The following is a 25,171-nucleotide window of genomic DNA, read 5'->3' on the forward strand; positions in this document are numbered from 1 at the left end:
AGCTCCGGAGGGTACGTCTACACTGTGGCTGGAAACAAGCCTCCCAAGGCCTAGAGGGTTAGGTGGTCTTGAGAGCAAGAGCCACCTCCCAAACCGCAATGCCCACACTGCTAGTTTTAGCACAGTAGCTAGCGTGAGTCTGTCTATCAATCTGGGAAGTTCGGTCCAGCTGCAGCGCTGATATACGCATGGAGGCCCCAGTCAGGGTCCCATTGCGCTCACCAGGGTACATGCACACGGTAAAAAGACAGGCCTTGCCCCAAAAAACTCACACCTAAATATACAATGGGAGACAGCAAGTGAGTACAACAGAGAGAACAAAATAGCTGTGAGGCAATTATGTAGGGTGACCAGATGTCCCGGTTTTATAGGGACAGTCCCAATATTTAGGGCTTTTTCTTATATAGGTTCCTATTACCCCCCACTTTTTCACACTTGCTGTCTGGTCACCCTACGATTGGGCAGGGAGGGGAGCATAATGAGCCGTGGTTACCACTCACCAAGCGTAGAACTCCTCAAATTAGGCTGTACACTCCATTTGCCAGGCTGCTAGACTCTGTTCTAAGTAGGCCCTTGAATTGCATGATCAAGGTGGCCGGATCTATAAAGCCCCCAATAGTTTAGTACCCGGCCTACTTAAGAAACTGCCTCTGTCCGCACGAGATGCCACAGAAGAGGTCAGTGAAACATTTGTTCTGGAGGCCCCTGGTTCAAAAGAGATCCTGGATCCCAGCAGAGGGTTCTCCATGAATGGCCCTTGATTCAGAACTCAGATACCTTTGGTCACAAATAGCCAGAACCTACTGAGCATCTGGTGATCTGCAAAGCTCATCCGTCTTCCTGGGCTGGAGAGTAGATGGAGGAGCACAAGGGCAGATATGCGGGGATAAGATGGGGGCTCTGCAAGCTCTCGATTTTCACTTGTGGCTGGTTTCTTGCTGGGTATGAATGAGTGAGGAGAAGCTAGTTTTATTCATGTTTGGGAGATTTTGTTTTTAATGTATGTAAAAAGCTCACAGGTCTTCCCACCCTTTTCCTTTCTACCCACATAATAAAGTAAATATATTGCCAGGGAATTATGAGGCTCTTGATTCCCCTGGCGGACCACAAACTGCACAGGTATGGAAACTGGTTGTGATTTAGATCAAATTAAGTGCAGGGATGCACATGTACTTGTTCATTTCAACAGGAAAAAAAAAAAGAAAACCATCATAAGGCACCCTTCAAATTAATGTGAAACAGTGAGAAACGGTCAGTTCTTTATATTTTAAGATGACCCTAATGCCACTTTTAAAAGTAAGTTTGAGATAAAGGGTTCTGTCATTCCAAAACGATCTTTCTGATGTAATTTTTTTTTAATGTTGCTGTTTTTAACAGTTTTGGAGAAGATGAAAATCACTTACATTCACTCCCACAACACTTTACAAACACAATGATCATTTCATACACACCGGAGATGAACCATGGCAGCTATTTAATGGGGCACAGCGGTACTGCATAACCATTTAAAAGTCAGGACAGAAAGATGAATACTGTATCCATTTGGAAACTGCAGGGGAAATATATGTAAGCAGAAAGGAATGAACTGATATAGAAGCTGGCCAGGGCACTGGGGTTAAAATCCCTATTCTTGCTGAAAGTGCCATGGAATCTTGAAGGCAATGTTTTTAGAAAGAGATGCCAAGGTTGGTGTACAAACGCATATGTTTGTATATATAGTACTGCCATTTCCCATGCTAATCAGGTGACTGTACATGCAAATAGCTGATTAGGTGCCTCTAAACTATTTGTTCCTGTAATCACTTGATTTGTTAATGTAGCTGAAAAAATTGCATGCACGAATATACCTATCTCATAGAACTGGAAGGGATCCTGAAGGGTCAGTGAGTCTAGCCCCCTGCCCCTGCTAGCAGGATCAGGTACTGATTTTGCCCTAGATCCCTAACTGGCCCCTCCAAGGGCTGAACTCAGAACCCTGGGCTTAGCAGGTCAATGCTCAAACCACTAAGCTCTCCCTTCCCACCCAGGTGTGGAATTGCCCGTGAATGTTCCCATATGGATCTTGGGCCACTATACAAAAAATTGGGCCTAGTGACCAGGCATTTAATTTTATGTCTCATCTGAAACGTAGCACTGTGCTGGGGCATCAATTCAATACTGCCTCCACAGGAAGAGTGCGACCTCCTGAGTCACCATTGTTTCTTGTGCACTGTGGGGTTTGCTTGGGATTTCCCATGCAAATACAGAGCAAGGCCCAATGCTGCTTAGCATAAGACATGATAAACTCTCCCACCTTTAGCCTTCCTGCTTCCCAACTGAAATTTAAATTTGGTCCCAATCCTTCAGTGAATTCCGTGCAGGCAGACACTGAAGCCTGTGCAGCCTGCCAATGAAGTCAACAGTCTGACCCAGGAACTGGTAATCATACTACAACTGATGAATATATGAGATGGGCTGGAGGCTTTCACAGCTGTTTAAGGTAAGCTTCTTCTAACTTGAAAAGGTGTAGAGAGTACATTGTGCAACAGTGTTAAATTAACACATTCAAAGAAGGTGATACAAATACTTAATAATGATATAACTCGTCTTAACATAACTGGCCTCTGGAAGTCTCCTGCATTCAGATGCCAAGCAGCATTTCCTCTGTCACAATCAATTCCAGCAGACAGGACAGCAGCTTCCTGTTTCTTTAGCCATCTTTGCATTTAAGCGTATTTCATATTTTAAAAACAAAGCTCAAAAATATTCACAACGACATGAAGTGATTTTGACATTTTCAAGGCCAATTGCAGTTTTCCTTTGAAGACTCTGCCCTGCTGATCCTTGAGAGCGCGTTTCTCCAGAGACGTGGCTGCAATCGGAGCCTGCTTGTTTTTCTCCCAAGAAGCTTTTGTGCTTCTTTAATTAGAAATCTGGACTAATGTTCACTCCGGATTCCCCATTTCTGCTCCAGCAACATGCCCTGCATGAGGGACAGAGAGCAAAGTCACTGGGAACTAGGCCAAGAAGAGCTTAAACTGAAACAGTGTTAAACTGAAAAAATAAACCCTGTGGCTTGCAAAAGATTTTGCGTTAGCAGAATCATATAGGTTTGTATCTGTATCTCCAGCTGCAACAGGTATCCCCCACCCTCGCATACATACCCTGGATTCATGCCAACCATGCTGTCAATGCATCACATCACAGGGGTGGCCAAGTTAAATCCTGGTGTAGGATCAGGCTAATCATGTTCATAGACACCGTCCCATCCTACGTTACAGTTACAGGGACACATGGGCATGTCATTAGCACAGCAAACGACAGGCTGTCCTTGTCTGGGACAAGCACAGCTCTCCCACTGTAAGAGGATGTGTGAACTGCTGCAGGCCTGGAGCAGCCAGAGGGTCAGCTCCTATGCTGGTGGAAATCAGGGTAATTCCATTGATTTTAAAGGACGACCCCATTTTACACCAGATGAGGGAGTGACCCACGCGGTCAGGGGCAGCCCTCACTGGACATGCCAAGGTCAGGGCAGGCTGCAAAAGGGAGAGCAGATGACTGGTGGGTAAGACTGAAGTTAAACTCCCCCACCAGTCACAAACTGTGCTTCTGATCCCCTGCACTGGTTATCAAGAAGCAAACAAGAAATCACACAGCCTCCTTTATTGCATTCCAGTTCTCTGGCTCCCAATCAGCACCTACATCCAGTACAGTGAGAAGTTATCTTAAATTCTGCTCACATATACAAAAATGTTCTTATGACCCCAAAGGGTCAGCCACATTACCAGACGCGTGGCAACCCTAGATATACTCTGTACTTAGAGCACAGTAGGGAGATTCAGAGTTGGGGCGGGCAGGAGCCTCCTCTGAAGTTTTGCAAAACGTGAAAAAAAAATTAATTTTTTCTACGCAATTTCAGGTTTCCATCAAAACAAAAACCATGAAAATAGAAAATGTTTCAGTTTTCTGCAACTGAAACCAAAAAAATATTGGCAGGTTCGGGAAATGTTTTGTTGAAATGGACAACCCCAAGGAAATGTCCCTTTTGGTGGAGAGGAAAACATTTTATGTAAAAAAAAAATATTTAGGACGAAAAACTGCAACCAGATGTAATTGTTAGTGAAACACTGCAGAGGGCAAATGTAGGTGCCACATAGTGAATTTCAGCCATTATGATTTAAGAGCCTAAGCAGCCTTGTCCATTTGTGCATGTTCTCAAGATGCATGTGCAACACATGGGATGCACCCACACACTAGGGTAGTGTATATGCAAAGGTGTTCAGATACTCCAGCCTTTGACCTATGCATGCAACAAGCACATTGCATACACAATACTGTACACATGCTAGAAAAATACGGTCGACATTTTTCACTTTCAAATGCTTTCCATTCCTCTGTATCATTTGCACAAAACAAACTCTTCCTCTAATCACCTTCTGTGCACTAGTGCATTACTTGATAACGGCCTATATTCTTTATGAAATATTTGTAGAGCCTATTTCTGGATCTCTTGGAAATGTGCACAAATATCACGATCCAGTCCAAGACAGAATTTTGCATAGACCCCTAAAACATGCAAACAAATTAGAAAAGATAGAAAAGCAAACTTGGGTCTTAAAAATATGATTTAAATATTAATTAAAAAAGCCAGTGAAAGTGACAAACCATAAATCAAGAATGCGAGTCAATTAAAGTTAGATATGATAGACAGCTTTTATTTTCTGATATTTTAATTTAACAAAGTGCTACATTCCATTGGTACAATATGAGCTATAGTTCTTGTTTGGAACAGAAAATCACAGTAAAGCACAAGGGACTGCTGCTAGCATTTAATGGAAGCCATGCAGTCCAAAAAACCAAAAATCTAATAGAAGGTGAACATCCAGCATGATAGACATTTTAAAATCAGCAGCTGTACAGTGAAGGTACGTTTTGTCACAACAAGAACTGCACATCAAGCAGGCCTGTTCCTCCCATTTCAGCCCAGTGAAATTATTTTTTGTGATGCCTACAATAAATTGTGGCTTTTGCTAGAATAAAATTCCTAACCAGGCATCCGCGAGTAACAGAAGCAAGCTACCTGCCTCGTGCCAAGCAAAGGGACCGTTGCACTGTGGTTATGACTGGGCTGACACTTTCATGATACATCCCTATTTTCAGAGGCTGACAGTCCACTGTTGCAATGTAGGGCCAAAAACAAGTGCGGTTGTTATATTTTTTTAAAAAGCGGTTTTAAAAAAACCCAGAAGTGATTTATTTTAATACATAAAATAAAATCAAGAAAGCCTTAAGAGATGGGAGGTTTCAGCTTACACAGGGTGACCAGACGTCCTCATATTCAGGGCTTTGTCTTATAAAGGCACCTATTACCTTGTACCCCATCTTGATTTTTCACACTTGCTATCTGGGCACCCTACTCCTGACAGGACACGACTCCCACCCAGCCTGCATCCCGATTATTTCAAGCAGATTTGTCTAGCTACTGGTGGGAACCCCAGGCTGCTGTCTGGGAAATAATTTTAAAATCCTCTGAAGTCTTTCCACTGTCTGCCTTTGGATCAGGCCTTAAATGGATATGCAGTTAAATGGTGCGTGCATACTGAGGGCCAGCTCCGACTCTGATTGACTTCAATGGACATTAGATCAGGCCCGGCCTCCCTTCCAAAGACATTCCAAAATGATTTTTCACTGGCAGCCTAACAATGGGCCTGGCCATTCTCTCTACTTGCCTGTGCAAAGCGGGAGCTGGATCGGAAGATACAGGTTGCAGCTGGATTTTGTGGCATGCTCTTCATCAGAGGAGAGGCTCTCCACGCAGTTGTCTATACCAGTGCTGCTAGAATCTGCATTATGTTGTGCTGCATGCCTGCAGCCCTCCTGAGAGGATGGTTTTGCCCAGAGAGTGCATGCCTGGCTAGTGACAGCCCCATTCCTGGGAGAGTCATGATGTCGAGGGGGCCCAGAACAAAAGCATGGAGGATGTCTGTGGATGTTCCTGCATCAGCCGGACTGGGGCTTTCCCTTCAAACGCTATGGCAGGCTATGCCACCTGCCTCCTCGCCGGCACCCTGTGGGGCAGGAGATTAGCTGGAAACTCTGAGCCTCATTCAAAGCCCATTGATGTAAATGGGCGTCTTTCCATTGACTTCATCGGGCTTTGGATCAGGCCCTCTTGAGTGTCACCTGACAGTTTTGCAGGCCCTCTGCTGCTTCCCACAGGCTTTTTCCACAAGAGGATGCACCCGGGCCCCTAGATGGACCACAATGGCAGACATTGAACATGACCAGGAAGCGTAGTGCATCTCAGCGATCCTGGAATTTCCTGCTGCGGCAGCTCATGTCGCACCATAAGCAGGGGCGCTGCAACAATTTGTATAGTGGGGGTGCTGAGAGGCATGGAACCAAACTGCAAACCCTCGATATAATGGAAACCACTTCAAGCCAGGGAGTCTGCAGCAACTCCCACACTCCTAGTTCCCGCACCTAAGTGCTATTTAACCATTGGGACGTTTGCATTTATCTGTCAGACCCTACTTCAGGCACAGCTGATACAGCCCTGTGGTTAGCACACATGCCTGGCACAGGTGGATTGAATAAAATCCGTGATATTACCGAGCTGTTCTTGACTGTCAAACACACCATGACAGACAAGAAGGGAGAAATGCAGCTGTTTCATTTAAATGCGGCTTCATCGTTTCCACAGGCAGCCTTCCCTTTAATTTCTTATGAACTTAATGACGGTGAGGGAAAAAGAGAAATAGTTGAGCGTACAAAGTTAGCACTTCCCAAACTATGGCTTTATTAGCACAGTGAAAGGCTGGGTGGGTCACTAGCAGCTTTTCCAATCCAGCAAGCTGACTTCCCCATCCGAGGGGCCCTGGCCTTCTTTCAGTGCGGCCACTCCTAGCACTGGGTTCCCCCCACTCCCACCCTTCCTCTTTTCCTGCTCAGTCAACACAGGCTAGACATCTACTGCACGGAGCCCACACTGCTGTAACCACGTGTGAACAATCACTAGCAGTAGCACAATGCAGAGGCTGTCATTGCAGAAAGCCCTGCTGATTCCCAGCCTTTTGGGTCTCACTGAGCCATCCCGAGTCCTCTGATTCTCATCTGCCCCAGCAGCTCATCTTCCCGCTACCAGCTCAGAGCTGTCTTCCAGGGCATCGCCCCTGGCGAAGAGCCCAGTGAGACCAGTTACTAACCTTGCTGCTCCTAAGTCAGTTACACTCACTCCTGCAGAATGGTTCATGCCCTTAGCCCATACGTTCTTCCTGCGCCTCCGCCTTTAAGATGGAAGAACAGTTTCCACAAATATCCCGCCGTTGCCTGTAAAGTCTCTTGTTCCCAGCCTGCTAAAAGCTGATTCTGGCTGAGACAACAGTAATTAAGCTGAGCTGGGATGAAAGTCACTCTGCTGAAGGCTTCGCTTCCACAATCAGACCTGGCCACAAGCCCTGCCACCTCCTCAAAGAGTCCAAAGGAAAAGACTTCCCTGTTACCAGACGCCTCAGCTGGAACAGGTAGTTAAGTCAAAGCTCCTCATTTTGTTAGTGTAGCAACGTCCCAAAACCATTTCCCCTCCTCCAACAACTTCAGAGAGAGAGAGAGAAGAAAAGAGTGGGCATTCATTTCAAGAGGAAATGCTTCTCCTAGCTAGGACTGATCCTGAGCTCTGAGGGAAAGAGGCTTTAACCATTTGTTATAAGAACAAACAACCCTGCCGCTGGATTTAAACTGTATTTAAATAATTGCTATATGTTTCCCGGATGGATTTAGGCAGGATCCTTGAGATCCAGACCTCATGGACAGAGACACCTGGGAGCACCAGTGAGCGGCAGAGTAGCAAGTGGCAACAAAACAAACAGGTGATTGCTGCCAGGAGACCTGGGACTGCCTAGCAAGGCAGGAAGACCAAAGACCCGGGGGTGGAAGACAAGAGTCTATCTGGAGGTGCTGGGAGGGAAAGTCTGTCCCAGGGGGTGCTTGAAGGAAGACATGCTCCAGGGGGACCCCAACATTTTGTTGGAACTGGCTCTGTTTAGCCTTAGTCCACTTCTATTTTCCGTGTGTTCGTTGAGAAATCCCTGACTCGCCATGCAGAGTTGTCAGATTGGAAGACTCATCAATAGGCGCATTTCAAATCCTGCTGGTCCCTTCTTTCACGCTCAAGGGAAACTGCCGTAACACGGGAAAGAGCTACTGCAAAGTACCTCGGTTTGGGTGAGCAAACTCCATTGCTTGTTATTAAACATCACATTTGTGCATGACATTCTGCAGATCGCTGACCTTCCGTTTCCAGCGGGAGAGCTCTTACTATCTTAGAGAAGGAATCCCATTTTTCTGATTCGCACTGTATACGCTGGTTGGTATGTGGGCTGTTTCCTGCACAGTCAGCAGCCAGTCCAATTTTCAAAGCACAAGCCTCAGCTTTGCACACACAATCATGTGCCCGTGCAGTGTTTGATCACTATCATCTGTGCATGCCAACAATAGAATTTACACACTCAAATGCTACCGGCCCCCGCAGGGTGGAGGGTATGGGCAGGGTGACAGAGCAGAAGTGAGGCCTCCCTGTACCTCTGGCTTCTGTATCATCCCCATTGGCGTAACTTACAGGGCTTTGCTATGTCGCATCTTGGCAATTAGCCAGCCCTTTTCACCTTTACAAAGAATTCATTCATACTCTGTCTATTCTTCAAACACGTCTCTCGTACTTCTTTCAAAGATTTAGAGGGATCGATTTAGATAAATGAGCAGCCTCCTGACCTTACCTGACTCATCTTGTGTCCTCGACTTGTAGCAGCTTAAATCAAGGTTCCGTCTAATAGGGGCAATTTCCAATTTGGGAATAAGGATTTTTGCATACATGCAAATATGGATGCAGAATGAAATAGCCATCTCACGGCACACCAGAGCAGAGGGAATGAGGGGCATTTTTAAAAACACAACAACAACAAAACATGGCACATATTCTGGGTTGAAACAACCAGCCAACCAACCAGCTCAGCAGCAATGCCCCTTCTTTCCTGTCCAGTTCCAGAAACATGTTTTGCTAATTCACTGTGTTATTTTGTGATCAGCTGTACATGTTGCTGCTGCTCACACTTGCTGATGAAATGACCAGTAAGGACACTTTCCTCCAGCCTCAGCCACCTGTGGCCGCATGTACTACAGCCTTGATTGCCTTTCCACCTATGGCCACACACACCCCATCCTAACAACTTCCTAATCTATGGCTGCCTTCACTCCTGCCTCAGCTGCCTTCTGGCCTGTGACCCTATGTTCCCAATCTGACCGCGTTCCACCCACAACCACACATGCTGCAGCCCTGACTAGCTTTCCTTTTGGCCATATGTATCCCAGCCTTGACCTCTTTCTCCACTGATGGGGCCTTTTGCTATCTATAACCAGCCGCACCCCAGCCATGACTGCCTAGCCATCTACAGTCACATGCACGGCAGCCTTGTGCTGGCACAACTTCTAAACCTGATCTGAATCTGGTCCAAAAAAATCTGTCAGCCACAGGTGAGGTCCTCTTCAGCACTCAGGAGGAGGAGAGCTCCTTTTGCATGAGCCAGGAGCCTGTGCTTCGTTTGCCTTCTGTACTGCATCCCACACACCACCTGCTTTCCTGATCAATCAGACGACAGGACACAGCCACAGCATTCTGCACCTTCCATGGTGCAGAAGGCCACAGGTGTTCGTGACGCTTATAAGAGTTAGTTACCAATTGTGAAAAGAGACCGACGCTCGATTATTATTTCTCTAGCACTGCTAAGAGGGCAGAGCTCCGCTTGATAGATGAACCACGCCAAACAAATAATCAGACAAGCCCCTTAAGATGAAAATTCTCTAGCCTGCTATCCCCATTTCTTTTGCCTGCTTGATATTCCAGCGGCACACTGAATAAAAGCTAAGAGATTCATGCAAAGAGCATCTTAGCATTTGTCAATGTGCGGGCGGTGGCATTTGTTCTGCTGTTATAATGCTGATGAAAACTGCACTGAATATTTAGGCTATGAATTGTGTTTTGTTGTCATTTCCATATGTTTTCCCTAAACATGGAACACAGTTAAAAGGAGGATTTTTTAAAAGGACAAGGGAAATTGGGGCAAGGAATGTACAAATGAGTCTATTATTATGTCTATAATTGGACTGTACTTGGGTGTCTCCCTGTTGACAAGGAAGGGGGTTTAAGTGTGTAGTTTGTTAATTAAGCAGAACAGCTAATTTTAGCACTGACAAACTCTAGTAAACTCCGGTAATATAACATCTACAGTTAACTAATTGGACAGAAGTCATTCTCGGTGAAGGTGCCCATCCTGAAATTAGGTGACAGCAATAATTATGATTAGTTATCATCAGATGGAACAAAAATATTACACTGTGATCAAAACAAAGTCATCATCCATTAGTATCGGCTCCAGCTGTAACAATATGTATTCTGCATTTCAATGAGGTGCACTGTGTGAATGTGTAATCTCACTACTGTGTGAAAACAAACATCATTGCGCATTACATTTAGAATACAACATGCCTGTTTTGCCAGGATGTAAAAATCGCTACACAGTGGCACGTGGTGGCTGATAGCAGTGATGCAGCACAAACGCCTTCCTTCTTCTCCCCTTGCCCTCGAAAAAGTCATTGGAAATCACAACGGCTCCGCAGTCAGGTTCAAAATTCATCTTCAGAGCTATCAGCTAAGAGCATTACTCGATCCTGCATGCTGTTAAATTCCCTCTGCTAAGGAAAAGGAAAGAAACATTGCACAGATTCAATTACAGGGGCAAAACCTTTCAATTCCTTCACCCACCCTCCCCCACTATAATGAATATAATCTAGAGCAGTGGTCCAGTCCAACCCAAACACACAAAGATGCTCCACAATTAGCTTGTGTTTACTCTATGAACCAGAAATGGGAACAGGAGAGTGGTCAGGAGAGCAGATCTGGGTTTTCTTTACATGTGCTGTACCTTTCTTTTATGCCTTTTGGAGCCGTTTCTCCTTCGGCGATTCATGATCTTAATGCTGTAGAGTGCTCCCAGGATAAACAGGGCTCCAGCTATACCAACCCCCACAGGGACCAGCATCCCAGACATGTATCCCGCCTACATGAAAAGGAGACAATCATAGCAATACTAAAGAGGCAAGCAATTCAAGGTGGTCCTTCTTCTACTAGTGTAGACCGCAATATATTTCTATGCTTCATTTTACAGTATGTTCCCAAATGCAACCACCCCTGAAAAAAGTGGGAAAGGCTCAGAACTATTTATAACACCACCTCGCTCTTACATCGTGCTTTTCATCAGTAGCTCTCCAAGCGCTTTATAGGAGCGGTATCATTATCCCTTTTAAAATGCATGGAAACACAACAAAATAAATGGTCTAGCCTTCAGATATACATGTTTATCAGCCTTGTTTTTTGCATAAGAACATAGGAGCTGACATATTGGATCAGACCCGAGATCCTTCTACTCCAGTTCCTGATTCTAATAGTAACCAGAGCCAGCTGCTTCAGAGGAGAGTGTAAGAATGCTGCAGAAGGCAGATATAGGAAAATCAGCCCTCCACATCAGTTTTTAGTGAAAGCAAGATAATTTGCTATACTGCCTAAGATGAGTCTCTTTGCATGATACCTGGCCTATTGAGGTGTTTGTACTGTGTTCAGCACTGCAGGGTCTGAAGATTAGGGACAGACTAAATGAGTTTCAGACAACATCAATCCCCTCACGTATTTTAAATCCCTGCCTGAGCCAAACCTCTAAAGGGTCAAGTTCCATTAAAAACTCACACTGAAGGCCTTTGGGTAGAGGGTGACGTTAGCCCTGGCTGAGTGCAGCCACGTATGCCCTCATGGAGTCATACTGGCATACGTGGCTGCAACTCCATTGACATCATCGCGTACAGCAGTGTGAATCTGCCCCTTGCCTTTTTAAGGCTGGCTGGGGTTTAGAGTTGGACTGACTATTCGCTCAGTCCCAGCCTGTAACCAACTTTGCTCCAATGGCTGCACAGGGACAGTCGTCGCAATGAAAAATGCAGGATTTGACAAGAGTTACCACAGTTCCGTACTCTTAAGAAAGGAAATAAACGAGGCACTGGATTGCAAATGCTGTGGGCAGATTGCGCAGTGTCACTGCTACCAGGTGACTGAGTGGGGAAGAGAAAAAAGCCTGTGTGTTGTATGTCTATAACTAATTGTGTGCCTAGACGGGCATGACAACAGTCCCATTGCATGTTGAACACCACACCCCTGAAATGAGGTGTGCCTAAAACAGAGCGCAGAAATAAAAGGGTCTGGGCTTATGTGAGCTCAGGGTAGGGAATAACTGGCCAGGAGCTTCAGTTCTCTTATGGAACCACGGCCATTTCTTTGCACTCCCTGGTGCGTGGTTAATTGTGCGCTGCTGTGTGCTTAAAATGCATTTTTTGAAACTGTAGTCCCACTCAGCCAGGGCTAACATCACCCTCCACCCAAAGGCCTTCTGTCCCACTTATCTGCCAGGGTCGGTCTGTGCCTGTGTGCGCGCACATGCGTGTGTGTGAGGAATAGCTGTTGGACAAGGATGTAGGGGGATGTGAGCGCACACGAGTGTGTGCAGTGGCTGTCGTGCAAACATATGGCTGAAGAGAATAATGGTCATCCTCCATTTTGGAAGGCGGGGTTCTGGACTGCAGAGAGCAGGACACACTGGCTTGATGCGGGCACTCACTGCTGGGCTAATACCTCTGTACAAATAATTAGGCTGTTAAATACAAGCTCTCCATTCTGTAATAAGGAGAACACCACATCGATGGGGGCCATATTGGCATCGGCAGGGAGTCTCTGCACTGCCTACGAAAGATGGACAAACAATGGATTTTTCAGTTTGCTGGAAATCCTGAGGAGAAGAATTGTTTCAGGTCAACCCAAAATTGAACATTTTCAAAATTTAGGACCAATCAAAAGGTCAGGAAAAAATGCTTCAACTAGAGTGTTTTGTTTTGATTTCAAGTCTCCCCACCTTGTTTTAAAAATAAAATTGAAGGTAATTTTGGAACAAAAAGTTGCTTTGGATCTAAAGTGTCAAAACAAAACTTATGATTTTTTTCCCCAATTGAAATAAGTCACCGAAATCAACACGAATTTGGTAAATAGTCTGGGCAACCTGAATCAGCTTTTTCCACCAAGACAATGTTTTGGCTGAAAAATTTTGCCCCGGAGGAGGTCTCTGTACTAGCTTCAGACAGGCCAATGGGGAGGGAGGTGCTGTGGACATAACAGGGCGGTGACGGGACCTATGTTTAAACTGATCCAGTGGCCCAAGATTTCCTGCCCAGAGGGATGCTATTCCAGCCCAGCTGCTGAAATAGTGGCGGTAGAGGAGTTGTACTGCAGCCCCAGACTGTGCCCACAGATTGGGGAAAGAGGGTAAATGCCCAACTCCAACCCACTCCCGCTTGCTTTCATGCACAAAGCCAAATTACTCTGCCTGTTTGTAAGGAGGGGTGAATTTCCTGCTGCATAATTTAAGTGGGCAGTACAGTGCTATTAAGGGAATGCTGTTATCACAGCTGAGACTAGGGTGACCAGACAGCAAACGTGAAAAATGGGGATGGGGTGGGGGGTAATAGGAGCCCGTATAAGAAAAAGACCCGAAAATCAGGACTGTCCCTATAAAATCGGGACATCTGGTCATCCTAGCTGAGACGTAACATGTAACTTAGCCAAGAAGAAAACACCCGCCATGAGAAATGCAGCAAGGATAACCTGATTTAAATTCACTATTGATTATAAGAAAATTTGCATTGCCTGGGAGTTTATAATCAGGGAAATGGCCAGTAACCAAAAAAAAAAGAATATTTAGGAAATAACTTCTAGATTTACAAAAACACTTTTTAAAAAATGTGTGTTGTTTTACGTTTTACTGTTTTAAATGAAAGTTAACCCACATTTTTAGTGCTCCTATGGTTTGGATGCACCCAACAGTGGCACGTGCAAACAGTTCTGGCATCGCACACACAGAGCCTTACCCTTCCATATATGCACACACAAATGCAAGGGTAAGTGACCAAAATGGTTTTGACACATATAGATGGATGCATGCACAATTCAGAGGCCAGCATCCGGCCCTCAGACATTTTAATCCAGCTCTTGAGCTACAGCTGGGGAGTGGGGTCAGGGGCTTGCCCCACTCTGCACTGCTCCTAGAAGCAGCAGCATGTCCCCTCTCCGGCTCCTATGCGAAGGGGTAGCCAGGGGGCTCCGCATACTGCTCCTGCCCCAAGCACTGTTCCCACAGCTCCCATTGGCCAGGAACCGCGGCCAATGGGAGCTGCAGAGTGGTGCCTGCGGACGGGGCAGCACACAGAGCCACCTGGCCGCGCCTCAGTGTAGGAGCCGGAGAGGGGACGTGGTGCTGCTTCTGGGAGCTGCTTGAGGAGACCACCACCTGGAACCTCCACCTCAACGTCCACCCATGTCCCACCCCTCTGCCCCAGTCCTGATCCCTCTCCCACCAGCCAAACCCCTCAGTCCCAGCCCGGAGCACCTTCCTACACTCCCAACCCCTGATCCCCAGCCCCACCCCAGAGCCTGCACCCCCAGACAGAGCCCTCACCTTCCCCCTGCATCCCAACCCCCTGCCTCAGTCCAGAGCCCCCTCCCGCACCCTGAACTCCTCATTTCTGGCCCCACCCCAGAGCCTGCACCCCCAGCCAGAGCCTTCACCCCCTCCCACACCCCAACCATCAATTTCGTGAGCATTCATGGCCCGCCATACAATCTCCATACCCAGATATGGCCCTTGGGCCAAAAAGTTTGCCCGCCCCTGAGCTAGAAAAATCTGACATGTGCTTTTTAACCATAATTGCTTTTTTTCCATAAAACACTAAGTAGAAAAAAAGCAATTCGGCAAGCATTGCCTTTGGATTTCAATCTGGAGACTGAAAATACATACTCTCCCCTGAGAAAGAAGTTGTTAGTGAGAGCTGATTTATACATTGGCCACATCATAAACTCCTCTTAATATCATGGCTCTATCAGAACGGTCACCGGAATGTAGCCATGTTGGTCCCAGGATATTAAAGACAAAGTGGGTGAGGGTCCAATAAAGGATATTACCTCACCCACCTTGTTTGTCTGGTACAGGGCTTTTCCCATAGTAACAGCTTTATCCCTGAATCCCAAGGCCTGAGGAATGTGTTTGCTGTTTATTTGCATTCACTGGTTCTTTAATGACACATTACTGCATGCTGCACGTGCATTCTTTGAAAATGTAGCCTCACTCAACAGGAAAGACAGCTGCCTGCTTTAAACTTACTGCAAAAGGAGGTTAGGAAGAATACAGTTGAATGGCTAAATTTCAGAGTTAATTAAGGTGCCTTAATTGTGTGACCTAATTAATACACTATGGGCATTTCTATTGCTGGAACTTTGCTGTGAGTGCAGACTGCGAGGGGAAGTTGAAATGCTTGCTGTTAGCATTAGCCCAGGCACGGTTTCCAATCCAGAAATCTGTGTTTGTTCTGTGTCAGAAACTTGATTCTCTAGCCAGCCATGATCCCAGCAAATCTGTGCTCCTTTCTAGAGCTTCCTCGTGCAATTGTGTCAGGGTCCTGTATCCAAATGCCTGCAGTATGGGCGAAATTCTGGCCCTACTCCCTCCCATCCTAGCCTGTGGAGCGTTGCACGCATACTCAATGGGAAACCGCACTTCAGGGGCAGCTGTGTGGCCACTCCTCTGCCCCCAGCCCCGGGGGTGGAACCTGCCTGCTCCCATCAAGGTGATGTTTGGCAGGTTCTGCACGTGAATAGGGCCTGCCTGACTCCACAGGGCTGGGAAGGACCAACAACATAGGACCTTAAAGAGGCCACACGGGGCATCACTCTACATGTTGGCTGCAAGTGGAATAGAGCTAGCTGGGGCAAAGAACCTGACATTTGGAAGAGGGGGAAGACACTCCTATGATATCTAACCTCCGCCCCCCACCGAAGAGGAAAGGGGACATCAGTTTAGGGACCCCTTATCTGCGCATCCCCTGTGGCATTTCCACAGCCCTTGAAGAGAGGACAGAGACAGTGTTGCAAGGATGGCTCATTTACATGCTCCCTGCCTCCCAAAGCAGTTCCATGCAGCATTCACACAGAACCACGGCACGCTCCCTTTGGCCCAGGGCCTGAGCCATCAGAGATCAGATGGGCTGGTGGAGAACTGGGACAGGAGGCAGTAAGGGGTTCAGGAATGCAGTTCTGAGCAGAGAAGAGAAAATATTAAGCCTAAATCTTACTAGGAATCTCAACAGGAAAAAGGACGCAAGAGGGTGAGTGAGTGGTTTTATTTAGCATTTTATTTTGAGGTGTTTATTTTTTTGAGGTGTTTATTTTTCTTATAGACTAACAGACGTTTTGGAGCATGAGCTTATTTTGAGGTGTTTATTTTTCTTATAGACTAACAGACGTTTTGGAGCATGAGCTTTCGTGGGTGAATATCCACTTCGTCAGATGCATGACATGCATCTGACGAAGTGGGTATTCACCCACGAAAGCTCATGCTCCAAAACGTCTGTTAGTCTATAAGATGCCACAGGACTCTTTGCTGCTTTTACAGATCCAGACTAACACGGCTACCCCTCTGATATTTTTTTGAACTGGAACAAAGTTTTACTAGATAATATAAAGTAGCATGAAAAAAAAATCAGCCCCAGTATAATTCCCATCCCCTGGGATGTCTGTGAATCTGAGTCAAATCCTGCCGTAATGTGGATGCTAACCGATTTTTTTTTACGCTGGAACAACGGCAGTAAAGCCTGGGTGGGGGCACAGTAATGAAATATGGCCCCAGCCTTGCAACAGGCTCAGTAGATATGATAAAGAACAGAGTAATTCCAATCTGAAATTGCAAAGCACACAGGCATCTGCAACAGGGAAAGAAAAAAGCTGGAGAGGGAAGTGCCAGGAGGAGAAAAAGGAAAGATGCACTCGGTGAGAAGAAAAATGACACCAAGTCAGTGCAATGTACTGGGGTAGCTTTGGCAATAGCAGGGGACACATTTGTGTGCATGCCACAGTCACTCAGGACACTCAGTCTTGGTCTTTGTTTTCATCATGAAGATGGTTTTCTCCCTCCCCTCAATCCTGAGTCTTTTGTGGTGGACTGGCTGAGTTCTAGGCTAAGATGCTTTGCTAAAAGCTCCACACTGGACCTCCTTGCTACTACAGGCAGACAAGCATCTCAACACAGGACAGATAGAAACTCACCTTAATCCCCTCATATGCACCATTCTAGGAAAACCGCTATCCTGATCCCTTCTCCCCCATAATATTGACGGGCTCAGGTAGGTGGTCCTGGGTGGGGGTGGGTGGAACTGCTAGGACTCAGGGATCAGTGTTATTTTCCCCTTCTGATCATCAGTTCAGGCCCTGAGAGCTTTTGTTCTAATCTTACCAAAATGAGTTCTAAGCCCTAGTGAGTCACAAAATATGTTTTAAAGCCCAGGAGCCACCTGATTTATTCTTCTTTGGCTTCCGTTTCTTTGTTGTCAATAAAATAACATTGCAATAGCTTCACAACATCACAAAATTTGTATTTCTCTCTGGGCAATGCCTGAGAAGCTGAGTCTCACCCTGCGGTTAGTGCAACAGGTCCTCCTTGAAGCCACCAACAACTCTCCAGGGAAGTGAACAAAACACCGGGTTCCATTGGTGTTTTCGTTGCTCCCACAACCTCCTCTTGGCTTTTCTGGGCAGCTGCAGCTCCTCTTGAACACGGAGCCAGCAGCAGCCGCATGGCGTGCACGCTCTCTCTCTCTCATGCTCTTTCTCTCGTGTACTCTCGCGCTTGCACACTCACCCTCTCTCTCTCTTGCATGCACGCCCTCTCTCGCACTCGCTCACTAGCACACGCACCCTCTCTCTCACTCGCACGTGCACTCTCTCTCATGCACACGTGCTCTCGTGTTCTCTCACGCGCATGCTTTCTCTTGCTGTTTTGCATGCACACCCTCTCTCACTGTCTTGCACGCACACTCTCTCTCACTCTCTCTTGCATGCGCGTGCTCTCTCTCAAACACACACTCTCTCTTGCACGCACACGCACCCTCTCTCTTATGTGTGCATGTGCTCTCTCGCACGTGCATTTGCTTTCTCTCACTGTCTCACACAGACGCACTCTCTTGCACGCACACACTCTCTCTTGTGCTCTCTCTCATGCAGACTCTCTCGCTCTCTCAGACGTGAGAGGGTTCCAGAGTGCTGGCTGCAGCCCAGGCCCATAGGTCTACACTGCAGTGAAACAGCCCCGCAGCCTGAGCCCTGCCAGCTCAAGTCAGCTGGCAGGGCCAGCTGTGGATGTCCAATTACAGAGTAGACACAGTATCGATGTACCCTTACACGGTGCTGGGAGAGGGATTCACAACAGAGGTCAGGCCGGAAAGGAAAGAGGAGGAAGGTCAGGCAGCAATCCAAAGGACAGGGGTTTAGAACAGGCACGTGAGCGGTACCACGGAAGGGTGCTGCACTAGGACTAGGGAACACACATTGTTATATCCTAAAAACAGTCACACTCCCCCTATGCTTTAGAAGTGCATGTTCGTGGGGGTACGGCACCTCAATCTTAGGTAGAGCAAACAGCACTAGGCACAGGCACCCTCCCTGCCTGAGGGCAGTGCTACTCCCACAGAGCAGAGCTACTGAGATCCCTTCCCAGGCCTCCAGGGAGACAAGAAGGAAAGAGAGAGAAAAAAAATGTCAGCCTTTCCAGCAGCCAGGAATGGAAAGAGAAAAGCTCCCTCCCTCTCACCAACCAGGAGATGGAAGGAGATGAAAGAGAAGCTATCCAGCCAGATCTCAGTGACCCACAGAACTCCCCCAAAATAACTTCACTGGTTTAGACTTCTTTTTTCCAAACATCCAAACGTAATTGTCTTTACAATCAAACACGGGAAATACAGAGCTTCCTACCTTATCTTTTAGCTTTTCCATCCAGCTTCTCACTAAAAAATAAGGAAGAGAAAAATATATGAATTGCAGTCATAATTTGTATCTAATTAATATAACATAAGTAACAAGGCTGTTTACAAATAGCCACAATAAGCTTGACAAATGGATAACATTTTCATTAGGTTTCATATTTTCTCAGTTATTAAGTAGACAGAATGCAGCAAATCTGCCAGAAAAGAAACATTAACAAATGCTGCTTGATGAGAGATGAACTGGCATCATTTTGCATGATCCGGGCCTCACTGGACTCAAGAGGAAAAAAGAAAAGAAGATAAAGATTAATGTTCCGCGTTCAGTTCCCTCATCCCAGCAGTTCCCAGTATGTGTATAGAGTTTGCAATGGGGAAAAATCTGCTGGTGAGTGGTCGATTGTAGATTCTCCAGACAGTGTGGCTGACTGCTTCTGTTGAACTCTCCTGTTCAGAAGGATTCTTTTCTCCGTAAAAGGGTACATTTATCTTGGAGACTGAAAACTCCTTTTCCCACTGGGTTCACAGACAGCTCTTACGCATAGGGCTGCATTCTGGCTTGTCCAGAGTGGGTACACTAGAATGAGAGAGCATTTCAAGTGTCTTCTTACTCCAGGTATGTGTGATCAAGACAGGATGTTGACCTAGCATCCCCTGAGTATTGTAGTGTGAGTGAAGACAGGTCAGAGTCCCCACTGCCCACCTGCTGGCCTCTGGTGCTGGAAGGGACATACGCTACACCTTTCACCAGCTGGTTTCAGGAGCACTATTCAGCATGCTCCCTGAGGCAGTCTGCCGGCATCTGCCCTGGAGAAATCTGCTCAGTCCCTACAACTCTGCACACACCCACAAAGGAGAAAGGGCACAATTTGTCCCTTAGATTGAAGAGTCTGCAGAGCAGGAAATGTGTCTTACTCTGTAAGATTTTGCCAAGTGTTGTGTATGTTTGCAATGTTACACAAGTCATTATTCATTATTAATTATTATTATTATTATTAAAATGTAATAATAAATAACCAAGAGAGGCATTCAAAAACAGAATCTAGTCAAATTCACAGTTTTGGCCATCCGTGGCAAACAAAACTGGCCCTGCCTTCTGACAATACAGGGGAATCCATGTTTGAAAAGCACACGTTGAAAACAGTCTCTGAATGGTCTATTATTCCTGTTCTCCACTAGTTTTATTCTGCCTTTAAGATGCTCATATCAGCTAGTCTCTACTCCTGGTCCCTGTTACAAAAAAAGAAATCCCCTCCTATCTAGGGACTGCTGAGAAACTCATGAATACTGCACAACTGCTGTAGAAGGAACATGTGAGAGGAATGAGGACTGCTCAGCTACTGCATTGCTTCTGTGACTGACTTAATTTAAGACATTATAGAGAAGTTTCCTCAGATTTCTACTGGATTGAAATTGTGCTCCCAGCACGTTAACTGGCAACAAATGGAGGCTGCTGAGCACTCTTGTGACAAGAAACCAGCAAAGCAGACAGGGGCGCAGCCACTAGTGACATGAGTTAGATACTTGCCTTTGGCTGAAATAGCAGAGCTACTGATTTCAGACCCTTGTGCCCCCAGTTCAAGTCTCAGCCCCAGGAAGGTTGGAGTCACCAAAGACCCACCTATCAGACTAAAGGGAAGCTATTTTCTGAGCCAGCTGCTCACCTTTGCAAATGCAAGTCATCTGTACATGCACAAACTAGATAGTTCCCTGTTTTTACCCAATTACAGGAAGGTCATGCAGGGTTACGTGGGACTAGCTGGTGCACACAGCTCTTGAAATGTGGCCCCTTAGGGAAGGGGCCTGCTCCAGTCTTCTTCCCTCTCCCCCAATGTTTCCTACTGTTGTACCCACTAGTTCAGTTTTACTAATCGCAGAAACGGTGGGAGCACGAGTGAAGACCAGCTACTGGTGCATTCAGCACCGTATTACTTACCATTGCTCAGAGTAAGCCTAGAAGACATGGTGGTTAAAACACCTGTGGCCACTGGTGAACATTCTATACTAGCCAGTCTGCTCTTGCTACCACTGAAGGCACTGAACTAGCAGCCACGGGAATGCTGGGTGCTGGTGAAAGGACTCAAAATACTTTGCAGACTTGTACTGCTGTGTGGGCAAAGGGACATCCAAGGAGCTCTCCATGGTGCTGCACCAGCACTGGGCTGTTTGGTGACTCCTAGACGAGCTGTCCAGTTGTAGGTTCATTGCTATGGCAGCTGGATTTGTGACTTTTGTTACACTCTTTCCTAGGGAATGGAGTACATGGAGTCCCACGTGGAGCAATACACCAATCCGGGCCTTCATTAGGTCAGTCATGGGACCTTATTGGAACTGGGAGTATCCTCCCAAGGGATTTCTGGTTTAGTTACAAATGCATTTTAATGTCACGCTATTACCAGTGGAGAGTTTCAGAGTTAAGATAACTCATGTCATAACAAAAATTAAACCCTGCTTCGTGTCATGCACTATGGAGTTAAACATCAAGATAATCGCAAAGAACTGAAAGAGATTAACAGTGGGAGCACCATTTATTAATTCTACTGGCACTGCTAGATTCAGCCACAGGGCATCAAAGACAAAATGCTTAGTCTTTGGGACATCTGCCATCGTTTTATATGGATGTCTCTCTCATACGTAAGAGGCAGTGGGCTACTGAAAAACAGTTTTTTTTATCAATGTACAGCGATTATGTTTTAAACAGTGGTCAAGGATCCACTTTTCACTGTGGAAGAGATTAGATCTGTTCATAATTTTGGATGGATGGGTGTTCTTTCAGGTAATACTTTCCCCAAGCTACATCAGATCCCAAATGTAATCTGAAACATTTCCTTCATGGAGAGAGACCTGATTTATAAAGGATACCTCCCTATAGGGCATCACTGCAAAGATTTCACTTGCAGTATTAATGTGTGCCTGCTGGCATATTAAAAGAGCACCACTGAAAGCACTTTTACAAGACAGACTAAGGAGGCTCAGAGCATCAGAATGTTATGGGTTATAGGCCTTGCATTAACAAAGAAAACAGAAGTAACGAAACAGAGGTTAACAATGGACAAAGCATGAAATTCACAAATGACCTTGTAAATAACCAGCAGGTAATAGATAAAGAAATATTAAAGGTCATGTGTGATGACTTTGCAGCTGCAGCCTTGTTTACTAATATTTACTAGCATATGAATTCATGCTTAGTCATTTGTTAACTTCTGTTTTCTTTCATTGCTTGTGCCAGGCCTACATGGGTGCGTGAGAGGGTATAGCAATGGGGACAGAAGTGAATGGCCTTTAAATCTGTCAGATAAAAATAGGGATAGACAAACTGGGTGAGAAGAAATGAGATCCAGCCCAAATCCTGTCATGACTACTAAACTAAACGAAGCCAATTTTAAAGGTTTGGATCAATTTGGATAGTGCCCATTTAATAATCAATAATACCTTCTGTTAACATAGCATCTTCCATACCTAAACAAATACAGGGTACAAAGTCTCACACACATACTTTGAAATACAGCCATGGAAGAAATGTGGCAATCGACAAGTACACGGTCACACTGTTGTTTAGATCAGAAAGAGGCATATACAGTATCTAACTGAACTGTTCTAACTTACGCCAGTGGGCTGGAGTAGAGGCAGATACACCCTGTGACTTACACACACACACACCCCTATACCCAGATGCCTTCTTCTCCAGCCCCGTTCATGGGTCTTCAACAGCCTTTAAGGAGTGCTTGCTTTGAATTGGATTTCCTTTTGAATATTAAGTTAAGCAAGGGAAATACGGAGAGAAAAGCATAGCTCTCTACTCCCTGCATTGTGTTACTACATGTAAAACTAAATTGTAACTTTCACTTGCATGTCAAGGAGAAATACTACCCTAAGCCTCATGCGCCCTGCACTGGCCCTCAGAGGGTTAAAACCAGCCTAGGGAGGATGAGCGGCAGGCAGCCAAAGGAGGGGCTGCAGGAAAAACAGCCAATTAGGGTAGTGGCTGCAGACAATTAGGTCAGTGGCTGGACCAGCCAATCAGGGCCCAGTCAGCCCATATAAAAGGAAGCTGCAGGCAGAGAGAGTTATTCTGCTGCTAGGAGCCCTAGAGAAAAGACTGGCTTCCTAGAGGGCTACAGAGAGACCAGCACCTGGGAACGGGCAGGTGCTAGCAGGGACCAGGGGAGCTAGGGAGAGTTCCTGATGGGCTGCCAGGACTTACAGGCTCAAGGCCCTGGGAAGAGGGCAAAGGAGTTGGAGGCAGGAGCATAAGCAACTGAGGCTGCAGGGAAGTGGCCCAGGGAATAGAGACAATGAGCAGGAAGGAAGATGCAGCAGAAAGCTGCTGTTTGTAGGTTCCTTGGGCTGGAGCCTGAGTAGTGAGCAGGCCTGGCCCCCCCACTAGCCACTGAAGAAGTGGCCCAGCTGTGGACTGCCAAGCCATGAGGACTGACCCTGTGACACCTCCTTATATTTCACTGAGCAGAAAATGAAAGAGAAAGCAGGTGATATCTGACCAATGCCATTGCATGGGAAAATTCTATTTAAAAAACAAAAATATTGAAAAAAATATGGCAAATCTTCAAGTAAATTCTGCTAAAGTTGCATAAAGTAATTAAAAAACTGAGCTTCTTAATTAACTAAGCTATTATTTGTCCATTCCAGTTTCCTATGCTAGATGCAGTAAGAGTCTGATGAATTCTCAAACCTGTATTGGAAAAGTTTTAGGTCCAAAATAAAATTCAATGCATATTTTGAAGATTTAGCTGGAAGTCGTAGATATATACACATAAATATAGCTTGTTAGAGCTTTAATTATGCTAAATTTGCCTTAATTCAAGTTAAGCACAAAACCCATTTGTGTTTTTCACAATAATTACATTGCAGTAGGAATCTCATGAATAGAATGACCTACTTCCTTGTAAAAGAACAACTGAGCATCTCTAAAGCAGCAATTAATGTAAGAATATTTTTAACAATTCTTATCGCGGAGGTTGATATTTCCACGGGGGAGAGGATAGTATAACATTCTAATCCCTACTTTCAAAGACTAATAAAGTTTGCTTCATTCTCTCACTCTTCAAAACAATACTAGTATGTCTTCTAGGACACACGTATGTTGAGACATGGATCACTATTTGCCTTATGCACTGACCATCTGTTGTTAAAACAGGCCCCAGTTCAGCAATGTATTTAAGTATGTGCTCTAGTTACTAATAAATAATAAAGTGGCCCAGCAAAAGGCCTCGACAGTCCCATGTAGATGAGCTGACTTCAGACTTTGGAGACCATGAAGTCCACCAGCGCGCACAGCGTTTTTGAACCTTAAAGATAGTATCTTCACATGAAAATGAAATCTACCTTGAGAACACCAGTGACTGTCATTTAAATCTTTTAGAGATTAGCAAATAATTTCTGATAATGTATTAAACTAGTTTTGTCTAATTCCTGCTCACAAAGTGTCTGAACAGATTGTGACACTTCGATGGATTGCATTTACAAATTGCTGCACTGAATAATTCTTTGTCTTCAGATTGCTCAAACTGAGCTTACTAGAACTAAACATGCAAGGGAGGGATTCTCAGACTCACAGTGTCAGCCAAACTCAATGGGGAGTCTGAACCATTGACCTCAGTGGGAGCAGAGTTAGGTCAGCAGTGAGATTTATTGAAAATTCCAGGCATAATTTATAATTTATATAATGTATTTTATGCAACTGTCATTAAAATAAGGTGCCACAAGGACTCATTGTTTTTGCTGATACAGACTAACACGGCTAACACTCTGAAATATGTAATTTGTGTGTAACTAAGGTAACTACCCAAGAAAGCATTGATTTTGACTTGCACGTCTGACTGTAACAGTCACAGTTTGAGAAGTGTGGGTTAGTAATATATGGCAAGCTATCCAATCAGGGAGCAGAACTGTGTGTAACTTACATCTGATCAACATAGTGAGAATTTCAAAACTGGTTTTTCACAAATATTTGCTCATTTGAGCTAATCATTCAAATCCCACCAGTATTTGTGCTAGTAAAGTGAAATTTCCCCCTGTTCAAGGTCTAGACACCACTAAAATTCCACTTTCAAGGCCTATTTTGGCATGGCAGCAGTTAGCATGGGACATGGCAGTATGTTAGTCTTGCGCTGGCCTGCTACATGGGTTAACTTGACCCAACAAGCACATGAAGTGTCACGAACAATACTGAATCAAAATTTGTTTGCGCATTCAAACAAATATTTGCAGATGCTTTTGTCCA

General features: G+C 45.5%; 1 protein-coding gene across 1 annotated transcript in view; it reads right to left on the bottom strand.

Annotated features, from left to right (window-relative positions):
• Positions 1-4,673: 4,673 nt before the first annotated feature.
• The window catches only part of ARMH4 (armadillo like helical domain containing 4), a 116,468-nt gene continuing 95,970 nt past the window's right edge, over positions 4,674-25,171 (bottom strand). Inside the window, exons 6-8 of the mRNA XM_030559236.1 lie at positions 18,923-18,954; positions 10,956-11,090; positions 4,674-10,725 (exon numbers count right to left, since the gene is read on the bottom strand). Coding sequence (XP_030415096.1) covers positions 10,657-10,725; positions 10,956-11,090; positions 18,923-18,954 — 236 coding nt within the window. The 3' untranslated portion in view covers positions 4,674-10,656. The remainder of the gene's footprint in view (positions 10,726-10,955; positions 11,091-18,922; positions 18,955-25,171) is intronic.

The sequence above is a fragment of the Gopherus evgoodei genome, chromosome 4 (genome assembly GCF_007399415.2).
Source record: "Gopherus evgoodei ecotype Sinaloan lineage chromosome 4, rGopEvg1_v1.p, whole genome shotgun sequence".
NCBI classification, from domain to species: Eukaryota; Metazoa; Chordata; order Testudines; family Testudinidae; genus Gopherus; species Gopherus evgoodei.